We start from the raw sequence: 22,283 nt of genomic DNA on the forward strand, positions 1-22,283 counted from the left end.
TGTAAATTGTGTTGTGTCTCGGGTCTTTTTGTTTTTGTAATGTATGGCTGCAGAAACGTCATTTCGTTTGGACCTCAAGGAGTCCAAATGACAAATAAATTGTATTGTATTGTATGGTGAGGATCGAACCTGGGTCCCTGGTGCCGTGAGGCCGCAACTCTACCTCTGTGCCAAAACCAGAGATTTGTCACACTTGCTTCCAAATGCATTCAATAATCTGTAGTTAATGTGAAACGGTCGGATCTGGGGTTGCATATTTCAAGATTGAAGTTAAACACTAGATTATTCTATACTTAAAATATCGTCTGCATGATGGATAAAATAATGAGATTTTGATCTACGACACAAGGTAGTTAAGTGTATGGTCAAATGAGGACTCGGCGTATTACCTATTGAGATTTCCACAATTATTACACTGGGTCGGCATTAATAACTGCTCGAAAACGGACAAGATTTAAATGAAAACAGTAAATTAAAATATCTACAAAAATGAAATTATCGTTGGACATTTTAATGACACGTTTTGTTTGAAAGGTTATTACCAACCTGCCCTTCCCCTCCTCACCAACCATCACAGACAGGGTGGCTTTTATTAATAAAGAGAAGCGTGAACATCATTTGTATTCTCCTCAACTGCACATACATGTATGAAAATCCATAAAAGAAGCCTGCCTTTGTTTGAAAAAAAGGAGCTAAATATATCTGGTTTCTGCAATTGGATGATTTTTTTTCTCCGGATAAGCCAGGCTTCCGAACACAACTCGTAGGTCAGACAGACGCCTCACTGAAAAACCACTAATTAAAAAAACATCGCAAGGCAAAATCATTCAGCTTTATAATAAAGCTGACCTCACAGTGGCCACAGGGAGAAATCTGGCAGTGTTGAAACAAGGCGGAATGAAATACAACGTGTCAATAGTTGTATTAATTGGAAATTACTGCAATCCAGTTTAAATAAAATCAACTGTTTAACAGATATAAAGTGCTACATTCCAAACAAACCAATACTTAATGGTCCATGTGGTTTAATTTAGAGATACAGCGCGCAAACGGGCCCTTTAGCCCAACGAGTCCACACCAACCAGCGATCCCCGCACATTAGCACCATCCCACACACACACACACACACACACACACACACACGAGGGACAATTTTTACATTTATACCAAGCCAATTAACCTAAAAACCAGTACGCCTTTGGAGTGTGGGAAGTTCTTGGAGAAAACCCACCGAGCAAGTCACGGGGAGAACGTGCAAACTCCTCACGGGGAGAAGGTACAAACTCGGTTGGTGTGGAATCTTTCCAAAACTAAAATTATTAATTTGTATTATTTTATCTTTGTTTTTTCTTGTTTCAACCGTTCTTGAATTTTCTTCCAAAGGCCTTCACCATCTGTGGTCTACCATGGGAGCAATGCAATCGTGACCCCAAAGGCACATACCTCTCACCAGTAACAACACCAGGGGTATGAATATTGATTTCTCTAACTTCAAGTAACCCTTGGTTTCCCTCTCTCTCTCCATCCTTCCCCCTCCCTAGTTCTCCGACTAGTTTCACTGTCCTCCTGATTAATTTTACTGATTGTATTAAGAAACAGTTAGACAGGTACATGGACCGGACAGGTTTCGAGGGATATGGACCAAAAGCGGGCAGTATTGCTGGGGCATGTTGGCCGGTGTGTGCAAGTTGGGCCGAAGGGCCTGTTTCCACGCTGTATCACTCGAGGTCTACATCAGCAGGTGTGTGACTGACAGATCTGTAAAGGTTTACTTCCATTGTTGATATCCAAGTTAACAGCTAGTATGACTAACTCATTGATGGCAACAAGTTGGAGTATGTCCTTGAAGAGATATCTATCCATTTCTTCATGTATTATTTACACTGTTCTACCTCTCCGGGAATGCTTTGATGTTGTCATATGAATAATTAATTGGAGTTCAACAAATACAAATGTGATAGATGCTTTTTGTATCGTGCGATGAGGGAATATTGACATCTGAACCACGAGGGTCAAAACTCAAATGCAACATATGCAATCTCCCATTCCATTGCTTGTGTTAACCTGGGTAATACCTTGCTTTGGAGTAGAAACAAGGAACTGCACATGCTGGTTTCACAAGTTCATGTGATAGGACCAGAATTAGGCCATTCGGTCCATCTAGTCTACTCCGCCATTCAATCATGTCTGATCTATCTCTTCCTCCTAACCCCATTCTCCTGCCTTCTCCCCGTAACCCCTGACACCCGTACTAGTCAAGAATCGATCTATCTATGCCTTAAAAATATCCATTGACTTGGCCTCCACAGCCTTCTGCTGTGATGGATTCCACAGATTCACCAAAGATAGACACAAAGTGCTGGAGTAACTCTGCAGGTCAGGCAGCATCTCTGGAGACAAATGATGGGTGAAGTTTTTTTGCAAGGTCCACAGCAATATTGTCCTGGAAACTGGATCGCGTACATGTATCTAGTCCGCATGCCTTAATGTCAGGGAACATGAAAGTCATGGAACTATACAGATCACAATCAGTCTGAAGAAGGGTGCCGACGTCACCTATCCATGTTCTCCAGAGATGCTGCCTGACCCGCTGAGTTAAACCTCTGTCCCACGGTACGAGTTCATTCCAAGAGTTCTCCCGAGTTTGCCCTGATATGAACTCGGAGATTTACGGTAATGGCCACTCGTCGGTACTCGGGGCTCTCGTGGACATTTTTCTTCACGTTGAAAAATTGTCACGACTCTTCCCGTGCTTACCTGCCATTAGCGAGTCTTCCCGAGTACCTGCCGTTAGCGCTAAGAGACGTCCCCGAGCTCCGACGCACCCGCTACGTTCATTCTCCGTGCTTACCACGTGTTTGATTTTTTATTAAACTCGGGAGAGCTCTTGGAATGAACTCGTACCGTGGGACAGGGCTATCACTCCAGCACTTGGTCCTTTTTAAGATTTGCGACACCCTATTCCTCTGGCACCAGCCCTGAATCCAACAAGCGAATGTAAATGTAATTTACAAATTTAATTTAATTTAGAGATACTCAGCCCACCGAGTTCACACCGACCAGCGATCCCCACATGAACACTATTAACCCACTCACAGCAGGGACAATTTACCACCAATTGACCCACAAACCGGTACATCTTTGGAGTGTGGGAGGAAACCGAAGATCTCGGAAAAGAAACCCACGCAGGTCACAGGGCAGGGAGAACGTACAAACTCCGTACAGACAGCACCTGTAGTCAGGATCGAACTCAGGTCTCTGGCGCTGTGAGGCAGCAACTCTACTGCTGCGCCACCCTGCCACCCTACTACTGTAAGTAATATTATTACTACTCCTTCTAATACTTAATTTCCATCAGTTACTTTGAGGTCCAAATGAAATCAGAGAATAAATCACTCTTGAGGAAAATATTGAGTTTAGCTGCTTCGTTTTTCAGTGATTAAGTCATTCGCTGTCTGAGATGTCCTGAGATGCTGCGTCTCTGAACAAGAGATGAAGTGAACTGGATTAGTTGAACTATTGTCAGTAACATCGCAATGCAGCTGAGCACAGCAACCAATATCCTTCTCATTGGCCTGCATAAGCATTTACAAAGTAGTGTGCTTGTCCCGATTAATATAAATTAATTTATACCCTCAACTGGAAAACAGACGGTGGCGCAGCGGTAGAGTTGCTGTCCCACAGCGCCAGAGACCCAGGTTCGATCCCGACTGCCGGTGTTTGTCTGTACGGAGTTTGTACGTTCTCCCCGTGACCTGCGTGGGTTTTCTCCGAGATCGTCGGTTTCCTCCCACACTACAAAGATGTACAGGTTTGTGCATTGGTTAATTGGCTTGGCATAAATGTAACTAGCCACCAGTGTGTAGGATAGTGTTAATCTGCGGGGATCACTAGTCGGTGCGGTCTCGGTGGGCAGAGAGGCCTGTTTCCATGCTGTATCTTTACAACTATGTAAAATCAATGAATCATTCATCGAGCATGAATAAAGGGGCCTGTCCCACTTGGGCGAACTAATCCGCGAGTTCTGGCGAGTTTCCCCCCGACTCATACTCGCAGCATGGTCGACACGAGGTCCTAGGAGGTCTTTGTAACTCTCCTTCATGCTCGAGAGTAGTCCCCGCGTACTCGAGGCCTCAGGTAAGTCGCGGCGTAGTTTTCAACATGCTGAAAAATGCCCGCGAGTAAAAATAGGTCTCTATGGAAAAAATCAATACTTTTTTTACTCGTAGGTTTAGTCGTAGTAGGTCGTAGTAGGTCGGCATGTTATTCGAAGATAATTGAAGGTAATCGAAGGTAGTCGTAGATAGTCTTCAACATAGTCGACGGGAGGTCGAAGGAGATCGAAGGAGGTCGTCTTCACTCTCCACTATTCGGTGTCTAATTTTCCCGAAGCTAGTCGAAGCTAGTCTTCACCATAGTTGAAGGAGTTCGAAGGAGATCTTCTGCATAGTTGAAGGAGGTCTTCAACATGACATTTTTTCAAACTCTCCTAAACTCTTCTAAACGCGCCAATTAGGTCACCACAGTGGGACGGCCCCTTAAATGTACTGCGGTAGTATATATATATTTCTCCAAAGCAATACGTTTGTTTGTAACCAGATGATTTTTTTCATGTACATGTAGCTTCCAAACTATTCCACAGTTATCTTGATCCATCAAGTCTCTAACATCCCTTCAAAAGACAACGGTACATTACATAAAGGCCCTGACAAAACAGTCATGATGTTACTTGGTAATCCTTCCTCCGGCTTCACAATTCGTACTTCCTCTATCCTTTTCTCACACTTTTTGTCTTTTTATTATTGGCCATTGTCGTGCCATGTGGCGATCAGAAATCCTCCTCACCTGTTGCAACACCTCTCCCTATACCTCCTCCCTCGACTCTGTCCAGGGACTCCAACAGTCCTTTCAGGTTAGGCAGAGGTTCGCCTGCACACCTCCTCCAATCTCATCTACTGTATCCGTTGTTCAAGATGTGGACTCTTATACATTAGCGAGACCAAACGTTCGTTTCGCTGAACACCTTCGCTCAGTCCGCCTGGACCTAACTGATCTCCCAGTTGCCAAACACTTTAATTCCCCTTCCCATTGCCACACTGACCTTTCTGTCCTAGACCTCCTCCATTGTCAGAGCGAGGCTAAACTTCAAATTGGAAGAGCATCATCTCATATTTTGCTTGGGCAGCTTACAACCCAGTGGTATGAATATTGATTTCTCTTCTTCTTCTTCTGTCGTATGTCTTTTAGACCTGCAGCTCCGTTGAGGCGAGCTAGGCCAACGTGTCATCGTCCAGGTCAATCAGACTTAGTTCACCATTCGGTGCCCAACCCGTGTTTGGGGCAACTGGTGACTATGTGCTCCACTGTCTGTGTTGGGTCCCCACATTCGCACGAGGCCCCACCTCTTCATCGCTACTCCATAGCGTCCGATGCCTGTCCTCAAGCGGTTGAGGGTTGTCCACTGCTTTCGGGGCAGGTCCTGGCCAGGGACGTCTAACTTCAAATAACCCCTGCCTTCCCTCACTCTCCATCCCTCCCCCACCCAAGTCGCACCAGCTTCTCGTTCTCACCTAGCAAAAACAGCTAACAGAGGCCTGCTTCCTATATCGTCACTACTTTTTTGAATAGCTTTCATTCATTTGTTCTATATATCTCTACATCACTGTCTATATCACTTGTTTCCCTTTTCCCTGATTCTAGCCTGATTGGGTCTCAACCCAAAACGCCACCCATTCCTTCTCTCCAGAGATGCTGCCTGCCCCGCTGAGTTACTCCAGCATTTTGTGTCTATCACTTGCCGGGCTTTGTCATTAGACTTTACTGATACAAGCACAGAAACACCAGTCTACTCTGCCATTCAATCATGGCTGATCTATCTTTCCCTCTCAATCCCATTCTCCTGTCTTCACCTCATAACCCCCAACACCCGTACTAAGCAAGAATCTATCAATCTACGCCATAAAAATATCCATGGACTTGGCCTCCACAGCCTTCTGTGGCAATGAATTCCACAGATTCACTATCCTCTGACTAAAGAAATTTCTACTCATCTCCTTTCTGAAGGGAATTTTTTTTTAATGCTGAGGTTATGGCCTCTGGTTCTAGACTCTCCAACTAGTGGAAACATCCTCTCCACATTCACTCTATCCAGCCCAATGAACTGACTTCATATTTCACTTCATACAATTCTCATGAAATGCATTATGATGCACAAACTTACAAACACAAAGACTGTTGGTAAAGTCTATGCAGTGAGCAATGTTTAGGACGTTATTAGCTCATTAAATGCACCATCAACTGCTAAACAAGTTGGTTGGCGTAATTGTCATCGAAGCTTTTGATTTAGATGAACTGTCATGATTTCTAATAATCTATTGACATACACGTTATTCACAATACTGTATCCATGCAACCTTAATTGAAGATAATCAAGATGACAGCAACAAGGGGTACTTTCCATAAGTCACCGAAAAAGCTGCTTGCAATATATTCACATGAGGAATACCTATCAAGTCATTGAACAAGTTATTGAAACATATAAGATTATTAAGGGCTTGGACACGCTAGAGGCAGGAAACATGTTCCCGATGTTCGGGGAGTCCAGAACCAGGGGCCACAATTTAAGAATAAGGGGTAAGCCATTTAGAACGGAGATGAGGAAACACTTTTTCTCGCAGAGAGTTGTGAGTCTGTGGAATTCTCTGCCTCAGAGGGCGGTGCAGGCCGGTTCTCAGGATACTTTCAAGAGAGAGCTGGATAGGGCTCTTAAAGATAGCGGAGTCAGGGGATATGGGGAGAAGGCAGGAACGGGGTACTGATTGGGGATGATCAGCCATGATCACATTGAATGGCAGTGCTGGCTCGAAGGGCTGAATGGCCTACTCCTGCACCTATTGTCTATTGTCTAAGTCTGAAGCTGGACACTGTAAAGCAGATACCTGTATGAAATGTTTGCCTCTATCTCATGTGGTGGGGAAGCCCGACCTGTAACAGCTCATACTGGTTTTAGTTTAGTTCAGAGATACAGCGTAGAAGCAGGCCCTTCGGCCCACTGAGTCTTTGTCGACCATCGATCACCCTTTACACTCGTACTATCCTACACACTAAGGACATTTTTCAATTTACAGAAGCCAATTAACCTACAAACCTGTATGTCTTTGGAGGGTGAGAGGAAATCGGAGCACCGTCAAAAACCCATACAGGTCACGGGGAGAACGTACAAACTCTGTAAAGACAGCACCCATAGTCGGGATTGAACCCGGGTCTCTGGCGCTGTAAGGCAGTAACTCTACTGCTGAGCCACCGAACCAGTTTGTTGAGGAACTACTGAGGGACATTTTGTATAAGAAAGAACTGCAGATGCTGGAAAAATCGAAGGTAGACAAAAAATGCTGGAGAAACTCAGCGGGTGAGGCAGCATCTATGGAGAGAAGGAATAGGCGACGTTTCGTCGCCTATTCCTTCTCTCCATAGATGCTGCCTCACTCGCTGAGTTTCTCCAGCATTTTTGGCCTACCTACTGAGGAACATTGTTCATCCAGGAATGAAAGAGATTAGAAAAAGTAGTGGACACTGTCGGGTTCACCATGGGTAACAAGGAACTGCAGATACTGGTTTACAAAAAAAGACACAAAGTGCTGGAGTAGCTCAGCGGTTCAGGCAGCTTCTCGGGAGAACATGGGCAGGTGATGTTTCGGGTCCGGATCCTTCTTCAGATCTTGCAGACGTGTCCCAAAGGAAAAAGACACCTATCCATGTTCTCCAGGGATGCTGCCTGACCCACTGATTTACTTCAGCTTTTTGCCTCTGGTTCATTATTGATGATGCTTGGGAACAAACTGAACATGAACAAGGATATCAATGAACAGGATAAAAAAAATATCAAAGACAGACACAAAATGCTGGAGTAACTCTGCGGGACAGGCAGCATCTCTGGAGAGAAGGAACGGGCGATGTTACGGGTCGAGACCCTTCTTCTGACTGAAAGTCACGGGAAAGGGAAACGGGAGATGTAGGCGATGATGTAGAGAGATATAGAACAAAAGAATTAAAGATATGCAAAAAATTCAGCAAAACCTAGTTATATGAAGGCATAAAACATGTTTCACGAGTAACCTCAGGAGTGAGTGACCGTCCATCTGCCAAACCATCAACATAAACATCATACACCATTGCTGTAGTACTAGCGCTGAATCTGTTCATGCTGTGTTTGTTCATGTCAATAAGTATTAGCATAAATAATAGAAATATAATTCTATACCATTTAATATATTTAGATTATTATCTATCTATGCATAACTAAAAGTCTTTGTCTTGTTTGTGCCCACGATATGTCTCGGCATGTGTCCCGGTGTCAATCTGGTTAATTCCTATCTTCTTCCAAACGCTAGGCCACAGCCTTCCCATTTTCAAACATCCTACTCACATTTTTCCCATGGTGGTGATAAACATCTTCCCATTGCATTTCCACCTATATTTCCGAACTTATTCGCGATTAAAGCTTTAAAAATGTCAACCTTAACAAGATTTTTACTGTTGAAATCCTTCCTCCCAGCTTCCAACACACATCGATACATAGTTGCAAGACAGGAACACTCTGAACTTTTCACCTCAATGGGATATTTCAACAGGAGGGGGAGGGCCAATTGGTATTGCAATTGGAACTGCTGCAGCGGGCAGGGGAGGTGCAATTGGAATTTTTTTTTAAAGTCCACTGCTGAGGGAGGCAAGGGAGCGCTGGAATCCTACGTTCGGGAACGGCTTCAGTTGCATTGGGGGAATGGGTGAGTGGCGGAATATTGCGTTGGGGGACCACACTGTTAGAGGAGTAGACCCAATGGGTCTGCACTTGGTCTAGTATATCAATAAATATTAGGGATAAACACAAAGTGCTGGAGTAACTGGCCGCAGTTGGCGCAGCCTTACAGAGAACGCAGTAAAGACCCGGGTTCGATCCCGACTACGGGTTGTGTCTGCATGGAGTTTGTACATTCCCCCCTGTGACCTGCGTGGGTTTTCGCCGAGATCTTCGGTTTCCTCCCACAGTCCAAAGACGTACAGGTTTGTAAGTAAATTGCCTTGGTAAATGTTAAAAAAAATTGTCCGTAGTGGGTGTAGGATGGTGTTAACGTGCAGGGATTGCTGGTGGGCGTGGACCAGGTGGGCCGAAGGGCCTGTTTCCGCGCAGTATCTCAAAACTAAACTAAACTAAACTCAGTGGGTCAGGCAGCATCTCTGGGGAAAATGAAGAGGTAACGTCTTGGGTCGGGACCCTTGTTCGCACGGTACGTTTCGGGTTGGAATCCTTCTTCAGACCTAACGGGACCTTCTTCGGGTTCTGACCCGAAACATCACCTACTCCTTTTCTCCAGAGATGCTGGCTGACCCGCTGAGTTACTCCAGCATTTTGTGTGTATCTTCAATAGAAACCAGCAACTGCAGTTCCTTCCTACTCACTAAATGGACCACTAGAGGTGAGGGATGGGTGGGTGCAGTGACAATTGGAGATCCGGAGAATGGTTACTAATAAAGTTAAAAAAAACCAGATACAATCGTACCATATGTGGCGGTGTGAGCAGATGTTTTCATTCTGGTTGCCGCAGTTTTACCATGATCACCAAGCGCTCTGTCATTCCGTCCTTTACTTCCACGGACTTTCCCCACCTGGCCAGGAGCTGCCATTTCTGCAAGACGGGCAAAATATATCAAACTCTCACTCAGTTCAATTCAGTTTAGAAACATAGAAATAGGTGCAGGAGTAGGCCATTCGGCCCTTCGAGCCTGCACCGCCATTCAATGTGATCATGGCTGATCATCCAACTCAGTATCCTGTACCTGCCTTCTCTCCATACCCCCCTGTTCCCTTTAGCCACAAGGGCCACATCTAACTCCCTCTTAAATATAGCCAATGAACTGTGGCCTCAACTACCTTCTGTGGCAGAGAATTCCACAGATTCACCACTCTGTGTGAAAAATGCTTTTCTCATCTCGGTCCTAAAAGATTTCCCCCTTATCCTTAAACTGTGACCCATTGTTCTGGACTTCCCCAACATCGGGAACAATCTTCCTGTATCTAGCCTGCCCAACCCCTTGAGAATTTTGTAAGTTTCTATAAGATCCCCCCTCAGTCTTCTAAATTCTAGCGAGTACAAGCCGAGTCTATCCAGTCTTTCTTCATATGAAAGTCCTGACATTCCAGGAATCAGTCTGGTGAACCTTCTCTGTACTCTCTCTATGGCAAGAATTTAGTTTATTGTCACGTGTACCGAGGTACAGTGAAAAGCTTTTGTTGCGTGCTAATCGGTCAGCAGAAAGACAGTACATGATTACAATCGAGTCATTTACAGTGTTTAGATACATGATAAGGGAATAACGTTTAGTGCAAGGTAAAGCCAGCAAAGTCCAATCATGGACAATCCTAGGCTCACCAGAGAGTTAGATAGTGGTTCAGGACTGCTCTCTGGTTGTGGTGGGATCGCAGAATCACTCAATGAGCTTCTACAAGAACTCAGATATCATTAATATAGGCAATGAAACATATAATTTCATGTTCATCTTCTACAGTAATAGAAAATATATATATACATCAGAGCATGTCCAAAAAAAAATGTGTTTAGTTTGGAATTACAGCGTGGAAACAGGCCCTTCGGCCCACCAAGTCTGCACCGACCAACGATCCTCGTACACATCAAGTGTACAACGTTGCAAGTTAGAATTTTGTTGTTCTATCTGGGACATATGACAATAAAACACTCTTGACTAATGCTATCCTACATGCTAGGGACAATTTACAATTTTACCAAGCCAATTAGCCTACAAACCTGTACTTCTTTGGAGCGTGGGAGCAAACTGGAGCATCTGGAGAAAACCTACACAGTTCATGTGGAGAACGTGCAAACTCCATACAGACAGCCCCCGTAGTCAGGATCAAACCCGGGTCTCTAGCGCTGTAAGGTAGCAACTCGACTGCTGCGCCACTGGGGCCCAAATATCCTATGTCGAAATATCACATAATACGATACTTTCTGAGCTCTTCTCGTTTATCATTAAGTATTGTATCAACTCTTCAATTGTCTCTTTACTTCCAATAATTGGATTTGCCAGATTAGTTGCTGTGATAACACAATTTTGTCCCGAGACAGTTATTGCAGGTTTAAAACACAGAGGAGTACATAATGCAGAGTAAAATTTCAATCCAATAAAATGAAGTGCTACAATTTTGAAGGGACCATCTTCTGAATTAGACATCAACTTCCTTGGCCCAATGTTCCTGTGAAACGTTAGAGGTCTCATGGCCATAATTGAGAAACAGCAATAACTTGCTTATTGCATGAAGCAGCTTTATAAGACTTAGGTTAGGCCACATTTGGGGTATTGCGTGCAGTTCTGGTCTCCCATTACAGGAAAGATGTGGAGGCTTTGGAGAGAGTGCAGAGGAGTTTTACCAGCAGGCTGCCTGGATTAGAGGGTTTCAGCTACAGGGAGAGGCTGGATAGACTTGGATTGTGGTGGTTGATAGCACCTCCTCAAGTCCCAGCCAACATGATTTGCTCAACTATCTCTGAATTAAACTAAACAAAACTAAACTAAGCAGTGCCAAAAAAAGTCAAGAGTTCTATCCAACTCACCTCATGGAGTTGTTAGCATTCCTTTACACATTGTTTCACTCCCAATCCTTACCTGAGCCTAAGACTAGTTCCAAACGGAAGCTCCTATATATCAGCGAGACCATGCACAGGCTCGGCGATCGTTTCACTGAACACCTCCACTCAGTCCGCCTAGACATACATGATCTCCCGGTTGACAAACACTTTAACTCCCCCTCCCATTCCCACACTGGCCTTTCTGACCTGGGTCTCCTCCACTGTCAGAGTGAGGCACAACTCAAATTGGAGGAACAGCCTCTCATCTTTCGCTTGGGCAGCTTACAACCCAGTGGTATGAATGTTGACTTCTCTAACTTCAAGTAACCCCTGCTTTCCCTCTCTCTCCATCCCCTCCCCATCCTAATTTTCCGACCAGTCTGACTGTCCTCCTGATTAAATCTTACATTTTATGTCTCGTTGTCAACTTCCCCGCGCTAACAATTATCTATTCTAAAGTTAGACACAAAAAGCTGGAGTAACTCAGCGGGCCAGGCAGCATTTCTGGAGAGAAGGAATGTGTGACGTTTCGGTTCGAGACCCTTCTTCTTTGTGTCTATCTTCGGTTTAAACCAGTATCTGCAGTTCCTTCCAACACAATGATCTATTCTACATTGTCCTTGAACTTTGATCTCTCGTTTTCACACCATATCCTTTGATATCTCCTTTTTTCACTCTCCCCTGACTCTCGGTCTGAAGAAGGGTCTCGATCTGAAACGTCACCCATTCCTTCCAACCAGAGCTGCTGCCTGTTTCACTGAGTTACTCCAGCATTTTGTGTGTCTTTGGCATCTGCATTTCCCTCCTACACAACTGCTCATAAAAAATACACCCCCGGTCCCTTGAAATGATTTAGAGTTGAGAAAAACTGCACGGAAATAGGTCCTTCGGCCCACCAAGTCCAGGCGACCATCGATCACCCATTCACACTAGTTCTATGTCCTACACACTAGGGGCAATTTATAGAAGCCAGCATCATCAAGGACCCTCACCACCCTGGGTATGTTACATCGGGAAGAAGGTGCAGGAGTCTAAAAACCCTGACCTCCAGGTTCAGGAACAGATTCTTCCCAACAACCATCAGACTATTGATCACTGAAAACTCCAACAAGACTTCGATCTACGAACTGTCTTGGCTGCACGAGGGACTTTAGGCTCTTTTGTTTTGTACTTTATTCACGGAACTTTTTTTTGTTTATGTTATTTATGGGCACTGTCGTTACAAACCTGTTCAAAAAGGAACTGCAGATGCTGGAATATCGAAGGTACACAAAATTGCTGGGGAAACTCAGCGGGTGCAGCAGCATCTATGGAGCGAAGGAAATAGGCGACGTTTCGTCCCGAAACGTCGCCTATTTCCTTCGCTCCATAGATGCTGCTGCACCCGCTGAGTTTCCCCAGCAATTTTGTGTACCGTCGTTACAAACCTGTTGTGCTCTTCAAGTAAAGGGCCTGATCCACTTGGATGCCACTGGCGCGCCATTTACGCCACATCATTTACGCGTCACAACGCAGGATGCGCGTGTCGTGACGAGCACGTGATGTGTGCATGGCATGCATGACATGCGCATGGTGCGTGGTGACCTAGGCAGTGACGCACGGTGCCCCAGGATTTTTGGATTCACATAATCTTCAAGTTCAAGTTCAAGTTCAAGTGAGTTTATTGTCATGTGTCCCTGTATAGGACAATGAAATTCTTGCTTTGCTTAAGCACACAGAAAATAGTAGGCATTTACTACAAAACAGATAAATGTGTCCATATACCATGATATAAATATATACACACATGAATAAATAAACTGGTAGTGCAAATAACAGAAAGTGGTTGCTAATAATCAGAGTTTTGTCCGAGCCAGGTTTAATAGCCTGATGGCTGAGGGGAAGTAGCTATTCCTGAACCTGGTTGTTGCAGATCTTCTCGCGCCACCTGCGTGACGCGCAAATGACGCCAAAGTGGGACTGGCCCTTAAGACTTTTATTGTTTTGTTTAGGCACCTACGACAACTAAACACTCTTGACTCCATCCGGGCCATTATTCTCCATGGGCGGCACGGTGGCGCAGTGGTAGAGTTGCTGCCTCACAGCACCAGAGACCCAGGTTCGATCCTGACTACGGGCGCTGTCTGTACGGAGTTTGAACGTTCTCCCCGTGACCTGCGTGGGTTTTCTCCAGGAGCTCCGGTTTCCTCCCACATTCCAAAGACCTACAGATTTGTAGGCTAAACGGCTTGGGTGGCGTCCCTAGTGTGTGTAGGATAGTATTAGTGTGCGGGGATCGCTGGTCGGCACGGACTAAGTGGGCTTGTTTCCACACTGTATCTCTACACTAAACTAAACTAAATTAAATGAATCAAGGCACTGAAGTAGGGCCAGGTCTAATTTGTAGTGGGCTCAGCAGATAGATTTCTCAGAAAGACTGTTGAGAAGTCGCAGGAAACTTGTGCGGAACTCCATGAGTCAGAGCACAGTGAGAAAGCTGGTGGTGGGAATTCCACAGGGAGGTTGGGACTTTATATGAATGACCCTCAGAAATGCTTTAGATTATCATTTAGGTTTAGTTTATTAATGCCACGTACATAGTGCATGCTATCCAAACAGTTCGGATGTTGCAGGCGGCACGGTGGGGCAACGGTAGAGTTGTTGCCTCACTGCGCTAGAGACCCGGGTTCGATCCTGACTACGGGTGCTGTCTGTACGGAGTTTGTACGTTCTCCCCGTGACCTGCGTGGGTTTTCAATGGGTGCCCTGGTTTCTTCCCACACTCCAAAGACGTACAGGTTCGTAGGTTAATTGGCTTCGGTAAAAATTGTAAATTGTCCCTAGTGTGTAGGATAGTGCTAGTGTACAGGGACTCAGTGGGCCGAAGGGCTAGTTACTGCGCTGAATCTCTAAACTAAACTAAGACGCACCTAAGGTTGCACAACTTGCCATTCATATGTAGGGCACACCTGGGCCCACATCTGGGCCATTCACAATGGGCCAAGAATATAAACCACTATAAGGTGGCTGGCGTCCTCAAAGCAAATAAAGCCTGAGCAGTTTTTTCACCTGCCTGTTCATTGAAGAGGTGGCCAGAGACCACTGGCCTGGGGTTCTGTTTTAGCAGAGTGAGAGGAAACTCAAGGGTGAGGGGGAAAGAAGGCGGGAAGGGGAGGTCGAGGGGCAATCTGAGTGAGAGGGAGAGTGACAAATAGAGGGTGAGAATGCAAGGTTTGGAGGGAGGAAGAAGGGGAAGGGGAGTGTGAGAGGGGAGGGTGAGTTGGAGCTGTAGAGGGAGTGTGAGAGTGAGGGAGGAGAGAGTGGGAGGGTGAGAGAAAGAGGGTGGGGGTGAGAGGGAGGGAGTGGGAGGATGAGAGAGAGGGGGAGAGGGTGTAAGGGGGGGGGGCGTGAAAAGAGAAAGGGAGGGGAGAAGCTGGGAGTGAGAGGCCACAGTCACGTGTACACCACCCCTGCCCAAAGTTGGCACCTGTCAACACAACGTGGAACCCGGGGAGAGAGGGAGAGGGAGAGAGGGGTGGATAGAGAGAGAGAGGGAGAGAGTAGAGAGGGAGACAGAGAGAGAGAGAGTAGAGGGGGAGAGAGGAGAGGGGGAGAGGAGAGGGGAGAGAGAGAGAGGCTGCAAGAAGTTGACACATTCAGCCCCCTGTTCCCCCGGGGCTAGGACCCGCCGCCCCGCTGCATCAGCACCCACTGAGCGGCGGCGGATACACTGTGTCGGCGGCGATGTAGCAACAGCTCGGCTCTGCACCAGCGCCCGGCAAAATGGCGACATTGTATGAGAAGCGGGCGAACTATAAGAAGCTGGCAGCGGCGACGGGAGAGGGAGAGACAGGGGGAGAGAGAGGGAAACAGGGAGGGAGGGAGGGAGAGAGAAGGAGACAGCGAGAGAGGGAGAGAGGGGAAGGGGGAGAGAGAGGAGGAGGGAGGGAGAGAGAGAAGGAGGGAGGGAGAGAGAGAAGGGGAGAGAGGGGGAGAGAGAGAAGAGGGGAGAGAGGGTGGGAGAGAAAGAGAGAGTGGGAGATAGAGAGAGGGAGAGAGAGGAGGCAGAGACTCGAGAGGAGAGGAGAGAGATGTGGGAGAGAGAGGAGGGGAAAGAGAGAAGGGGGAGAGGAGGGGGAGAGGAGGGGGAGATGAGGGGGAGAGGAGGGGAGAGGAGGGGGAGAGAGGGGGGGAGAGAGAGACAGAAGGAGAGGGAGGGAAGAAGAAACGAGAGAGAGGGAGGGAGGGAGAGGGAGAAATACAAAAATAAAAAGAGGCATAAACGACCAGTTTAGCAGCGGCTGAAGTTGGCCCTGCCGCTGCGGGAGCAGAGGGAATGGTGGCAAATACCTGCGGGAGGCGGCACCAGAGCCGCGAGTCTTACCTTCAGTTTTCTCTTTAGATTATTATCTTGCAAGGCCTTACAGTAGAGTCTATTCCCGGGTCATGCGCGGTTCCACTTGTCCTTTGACAGTTGTACAGTGAGGAGGTAAGTTTCCAACTCTCGCGTTGCTGTTTATGTTGCACGAATCACCACAAACAGCAAATCAACCAAATCCAAATCCCTGCTCCCCCGCTCTTATTTTTCTTGGCGGCAGCATTCGGCAGATTGCATATTTCCATCTGAAGTGCCGAGAGTTTTTTTTTTATTGTCATATGGTCCCAGACAGAACAATGAAATTCTTGCTTCCAGCAGCACAACAGAATATGTACTCTGGGAACAATATAATAAACGAGAAAAGTTCAGAATGTGTGTGTATATATATATATATATATGTGTGTGTGTGTGTATAATATACACAAGTGTGTGTGTGTGTGTATAATATACACACGTGTGTGTGTGTGTGTGTATATTTATACACAAGTATGTGTGTGTGTATATACACACAAGTGTGTGTGTGTAAACACAAGTGTGTGTGTGTGTGTATATATACACAAGTGTGTGTGTATACGCAAGTGTGTGTGTGTGTGTATACACAAGTGGGTGTGTGTGTATATACACAAGTGTGTGTGTGTGTATATACACTAGTGTGTTTATGTATATACACAAGTGTGTGTGTGTGTATATTTATACACAAGTGTGTGTGTGTGTATATATACACAAGTGTGTGTGTGTATACACAAGTGTGTGTGTGTATATATACACTAGTGTGTTTATGTATATACACAAGTGTGTGTGTATATATACACAAGTGTGTGTGTGTATATACACAAGTGTGTGTGTGTATACACAAGTGTGTGTGTGTATATATACACAAGTGTATGTGTGTATATATACATACACACGAGTGTGTGTGTGTGTGTGTGTATATATACAAAAGTGTGTCTGTGTATATATATATATATATATATATATATATATATATATATATACACACATATATATACACACATATATATCCATACATATGTGTAGGAAGGAACTGCAGATGCTGGTTTAAACCGAAGATAGACACAAAAAGCTGGAGTAACTCAGCGGGACAGGCAGCATCTCTGGTGAAAAGGAATGGGTGATATTTCGGGTCGGTACCGGCTGAGTTTCTCCAGCTTTCTCTGTCTATCTTGGGTTTAAACCAGCGTCTGCAGTTCCTTCCTATACATTTATATATACTAATATATCAAAAGTACACACACACAGACAATAATAGTGCAAAAAGACAAAACCTTCTGCCCCCAAGTTTAAGAAAGAACTGCAGATGCCGGAAATCGAAGGTAGACAAAAATGCTGGAGAAACTCAGCGGGTGAGGCAGCATCTATGGAGCGAAGAAATAGGTGACGTTTCGGGTCGAGACCAAGTCTATGTAGTTCAGAGCTTACTTGAAGGTTGTAGTTCATGACCCCATTTGCATAAACAGCACCATCAGCCCCTTGTAGAAATTATACATTAACCTCCACCCACCCCCCACTTTAAAATTCAAGCAGCTACATTTTTCAGCTATCTTTTGCATTTTTACACCTCAAATTATTTTTTTTGGTTCTCGTGTTCATAAGTCATAGGAGCAGAATTTGGCCATTTGGCCCATCAAGTCTACTCTGCCATTCCCCTCTCAACCCCATTCTCCTGCCTATTCAGGGTGTAAATGTTGTGTGGTTTGATGTATTTTTGTTGTTATATGCAGAAGTGGGAAGTTCGTCTTTTTTTAAAAGCCAACATTTTAAACCACGCAACATATACTCAACAGAGCAAGCAGCATCTGTGACGAAAGAAACAGTCTTAACTTGTTCTAAATCGGTGAAAGTTCCTTTGACCTAATTCCCCTCCCCCCCCCCCCCCCCCCCCCCCCCCCCCCCCCCCCCCCCCCCCCCCCCCCCCCCCCCCCCAGATTTTCAGCAGCTGCTTATTTCCTGTATTTTGAAACATTTTTTTGCTTTATTATGAATGGAAGACACAATTTTGCACTTGAAGAGAACGTCGACCGTTTGGAATGAAGTTGGCATTGAACCAGGGGACACAAGGAACTGCAGATGCCCGAATCTCGAACAAAACACAAAGTGTTGGAGATTGACACAACGTGCTGGAGTAACTCAGCGGGACAGGCAGCATCTCTGGAGAGAAGGAACTTGTGAATTTGTGAATTTGTGATCTCTCGGCTTGCACTCGCTAGAATTTAGAAGATTGAGGGGGGATCTTGTAGAAACTTACAAAATTCTTAAGGGGTTGCACAGGCTAGATGCAGGAAGATTGTTCCCGATGTTGGGGAAGTCCAGAACAAGGGGTCACAGTTTAAGGATAGGGGGGAAATCTTTTAGGACCGAGATGAGAAAAACATTTTTCACACAGAGTGTTGAATCTGTGGAATTCTCTGCAACAGAAGGTAGTTGAGGCCAGTTCATTGGCTATATTTAAGAGGGAGTTTGATGTGGCCCTTGTGGCTAAAGGGATCAGGGGGTATGGAGAGAAGGCAGGTACAGGATACTGAGTTGGATGATCAGCCATGATCATATTGAATGGCGGTGCAGGCTCGAAGGGCCGAATGGCCTACCCCTGCACCTATTTTCTATGTGATGTTTCGGTTCGAGACTCCAGTATCTTGTGTGTCTCTTCGGTTTAAACCCGCATCTGCAGTTCCCTTCCCACGCAAAGTGTTGGAGATAGGCTCAAAGTGCGAGATTAAATCAGCGTGACTTCTCCAATTTCATGGTAGTCCTTGCTTTCTCCCTTTTTCCCCTTCCCAGCCCTCCCACAGCCCCCGCCTCTTCCTTTCTTCTTCCCGTCCCCCACGCCCACATCAGCCTGAAGAAGGGTCTCCACCCGAAACGTTACCTATTCCTTCGCTAAACAGATGCTGCCTCACCCGCTGAGTTTCTCCAGCATTTTTGTCTACCTCAGCGGGTCTGGCAGCATCTCTGGAGAGAAGGGATGGGTGAAGTTTCGGGTCGAGACCCTTCTTAAGACTGAAAGTCCAGTTGCTCCTGTAATTTGTGTTTTGCTGAACATTTTCGAAGTTGGGTTCAAGGGAGTCAATGTTATTGTCATAGGTCCCGAAACGGAACAATGAAATTCTCACTTGCGGAAGCGCCTTATATGCGAACATGGTACTGTGTGTGTGTGTGTGTGTGTGTGTGTGTGTGTGTGTGTGTGTGTGTGTGTGTGTGTGTGTGTGTGTGTGTGTGTGTGTGTGTGTGTGTGTGTGTGGAGAGGGGGGGGACAGACAAATAAACAAAGAATAATAGTGTTTAAGAAGGAACTGCAGGTGCTGGAAAATCGATGGTAGACCAAAGTGCTGGAGAAACTCAGCGGGCGCGGCAGCATCTATGGAGCGAAGGAAATAGGCAACGTTGCCTATCTCCTTCGCTCCATAGATGCTGCCGCACCCGCTGAGTTTCCCCAGCACTTTTGTCTACCAATGAATTATAGTGTAAAATCAAATATATTACATACAACGAAGAACTTCCATTCAATCATCATGGCCTTTTCATTTGGGATATCAAAACGTGTACTCTTGGAATCACATACTGCATGCCATTTTATATATTTTGTCTTAAGTTTACAAGTTACACGAAACTGTCCTTTTATCCACTCAAGGTTCTCTGAAGGTTCGCTTAGCATGGCTGGCAGCGACTATAATACAGAATTAACCAGTCGGTAACACACACACACACACACACACACACACATATATAGATATATGTATACAATTACAAAACACTGCAACGCTACGCATCTCCGGTTAAAATCTACTGTAAATTTGAAAATAAAGGGAGCGCTGAAAAATGGTGCTGATCCTAGACGAGGCCTGCCCATTCCCTCCACAGACGCTGCCTGTACCGCTGAGTTACTCCGGCACTTTGTGTTTTGAGATTCCAACATCTGCAATTCCTTGGGGTTTTTTTTCGCGCTTAAGTACTGTAGAAACATAGAAACATAGAAAATAGGTGCAGGAGTAGGCCATTCGGCCCTTCGAGCCAGCACCGCCATTCAATATGATCAAGGCCGATCATCCACAATCAGTACCCCGTTCCTACTTTCTCCCCATATCTCTTGATTCCGTTAACCCGAAGAGCTATATCGAACTCTCTCTTGAATACATCCAAGTTTGCCACAGATATCTCGATATTGTTACCTAGGCCTCCAGAAAATGTCGCGGCTTCTAAAAACAAATCGTGGGTCGGGAAACAGGCCTTTAAAGAAGTAAGATAACATGATACATTTAAAATAAATCTAAATATTTATAACTAGAGAGGGTTTGAAACACTGGGGAATTCATATTCTCCATGTTATATCTAATTTAGACTCAGTGAGCGGGATTATTGGTAGTTCTATATGGGCCGTAATATAAATGAACAGCGGGAACAAACTTAAATGACATGAATCCTTTGAATTAGGGTTTAGTATTTGGGGTTTTATCAGACATGCATAATTTGGAGTGGCGTTGAGTTTAAATACAACTCCATAATTATCGGTAGAAAGTCGCTAAAAGCTAATGCCACTAATGTAGACAATAGACAATAGACAATAGGTGCAGGAGTAGGCCATTCGGCCCTTCGAGCCAGCACCGCCATTCAATGTGATCATGGCTGATCATCCCCAATCAGTACCCCGTTCCTGCCTTCTCCCCATATCCCCTGACTCCGCTATCTTTAAGAGCCCTATCTAGCTCTCTCTTGAAAGCATCCAGAGAACCGGCCTCCACCGCCCTCTGAGGCAGAGAATTCCACAGACTCACAACTCTCTGTGAGAAAAAAAGTGTTTCCTCGTTTCCGTTCTAAATGGCTTACCCCTTATTCTCAAACTGTGTGGCCCCTGGTTCTGGACTCCCCCAACATCGGGAACATGTTTCCTGCCTCTAGCGTGTCCAAGCCCTCAACAATAATAATAATACATTTTATTTATGGGCGCCTTTCAAGAGTCTCAAGGACACCTTACAAAAATTTAGCAGGTAGAGGAAAAACATGTAAGGGGAATGAAATAAATAGTAGAGCCATGACTAGTACACAAAGTAAAGACAGAATTCAATTCAAAACACAATATGAGGTAATTAATGCACAGATGAAAAGGGACGGGGACGTGGGGCTAAGGATAGGCAGAGGTGAAGAGATGGGTCTTGAGGCGGGACTGGAAGATGGTGAGGGACACGGAAATGCGGATCAGTTGGGGGAGGGAGTTCCAGAGCCTGGGAGCTGCCCTGGAGAAGGCTCTGTCCCCAAAACTGCGGAGGTTGGACTTGTGGATGGAGAGGAGACCGGCTGATGTGGATCTGAGGGACCGTGAGGGTTGGTAGGGGGAGAGGAGGTCAGTGAGATATGGGGGGGGGGGGGGGGGGCAGATGGTGGAGGGCTTTGTAGGTGAGGATCAGGATTTTGTAGGTGATCCGGTGGGAGATGGGAAGCCAGTGAAGTTGTTTGAGGACTGGAGTGATGTGATGCCAGGATTTGGTGTGGGTGATGAGTCGGGCGGCTGCGTTCTGGACCAGTTGGAGTCGGTTGATGTAGGTGGAGCTGATGCCAAGGAGAAGTGAGTTGCAATAGTCCAGTCGGGAGGAGATGAAGGCATGGATGAGTCTTTCAGCAGCGGGAGGTGTGAGAGAGGGTCTGAGTTTGGCGATGTTGCGGAGATGAAAGAAGGAGGTTTTAATGACATGGCGGATGTGAGGCTCAAGGGAGAGGGTGGAATCAAAGATCACGCCAAGGTTGCGGGCCTGGGGAGAGTGGGGTTATTGATTTTGCTGAGTGACTTTGGAGCCTATGAGGAGGACAAATGTAGGACAAATGGGTGGAAGGTGTGTTTAAAAAAAAAAATGAATACAGGTAAGTTGTACATTAAAAAAATGCAAGATAAGGCAAAGGTGAATAAGCCGAGGTTTGGTGTCTAGGCCGCGGGAATGAAGAAAACCTTACAACCTTGCAATGGAACGCTAACAACATGAAAACTAAACCGCAACGCCAATGGCAACGGGATTGCTGGGATTCAGAACAGAGGCATAAAGGCTCTATTCCGTCGCCTGTGAACTGGGGTCTCGCTGTACATTGAAAGTGCGCCGTTTGCTGGTCTCACTCACGCAGCGAGGGAGGGAATGTCCAGAGTCGATTTCTCTTTTGACTTTGAGAACAGGTAAAAATCATATTAAGACAGCAGACACCAAGTGCTGGAGTAACTCAGCGGGACCGGCAGCATCTCTGGAGAAATAGGATCAGGTGACGTTTCCTGTCAAGAAACCTTC

General features: G+C 45.8%; 1 protein-coding gene and 1 long non-coding RNA gene across 4 annotated transcripts in view; one reads left to right on the forward strand and one right to left on the reverse strand.

Annotated features, from left to right (window-relative positions):
- Window positions 1-16,179, reverse strand: part of znf512b (zinc finger protein 512B) — a 57,054-nt gene extending 40,875 nt beyond the window's left edge. For all 3 annotated transcript variants that reach the window (XM_033041407.1, XM_033041408.1, XM_033041409.1), the window contains exons 1-2: window positions 16,006-16,179; window positions 9,558-9,683 (exon numbers count right to left, since the gene is read on the reverse strand). In XM_033041407.1, coding sequence (XP_032897298.1) covers window positions 9,558-9,681 — 124 coding nt within the window. In that variant the 5' untranslated portion in view covers window positions 9,682-9,683; window positions 16,006-16,179. The remainder of the gene's footprint in view (window positions 1-9,557; window positions 9,684-16,005) is intronic.
- Window positions 11,842-22,283, forward strand: LOC116986171. The gene is made up of 3 exons (XR_004415431.1): window positions 11,842-11,853; window positions 15,009-15,013; window positions 22,199-22,283. It is a non-coding gene; the product is annotated as an uncharacterized LOC116986171 (long non-coding RNA).

The sequence above is a fragment of the Amblyraja radiata genome, chromosome 23 (genome assembly GCF_010909765.2).
Source record: "Amblyraja radiata isolate CabotCenter1 chromosome 23, sAmbRad1.1.pri, whole genome shotgun sequence".
Classification (NCBI taxonomy): Eukaryota; Metazoa; Chordata; class Chondrichthyes; order Rajiformes; family Rajidae; genus Amblyraja; species Amblyraja radiata.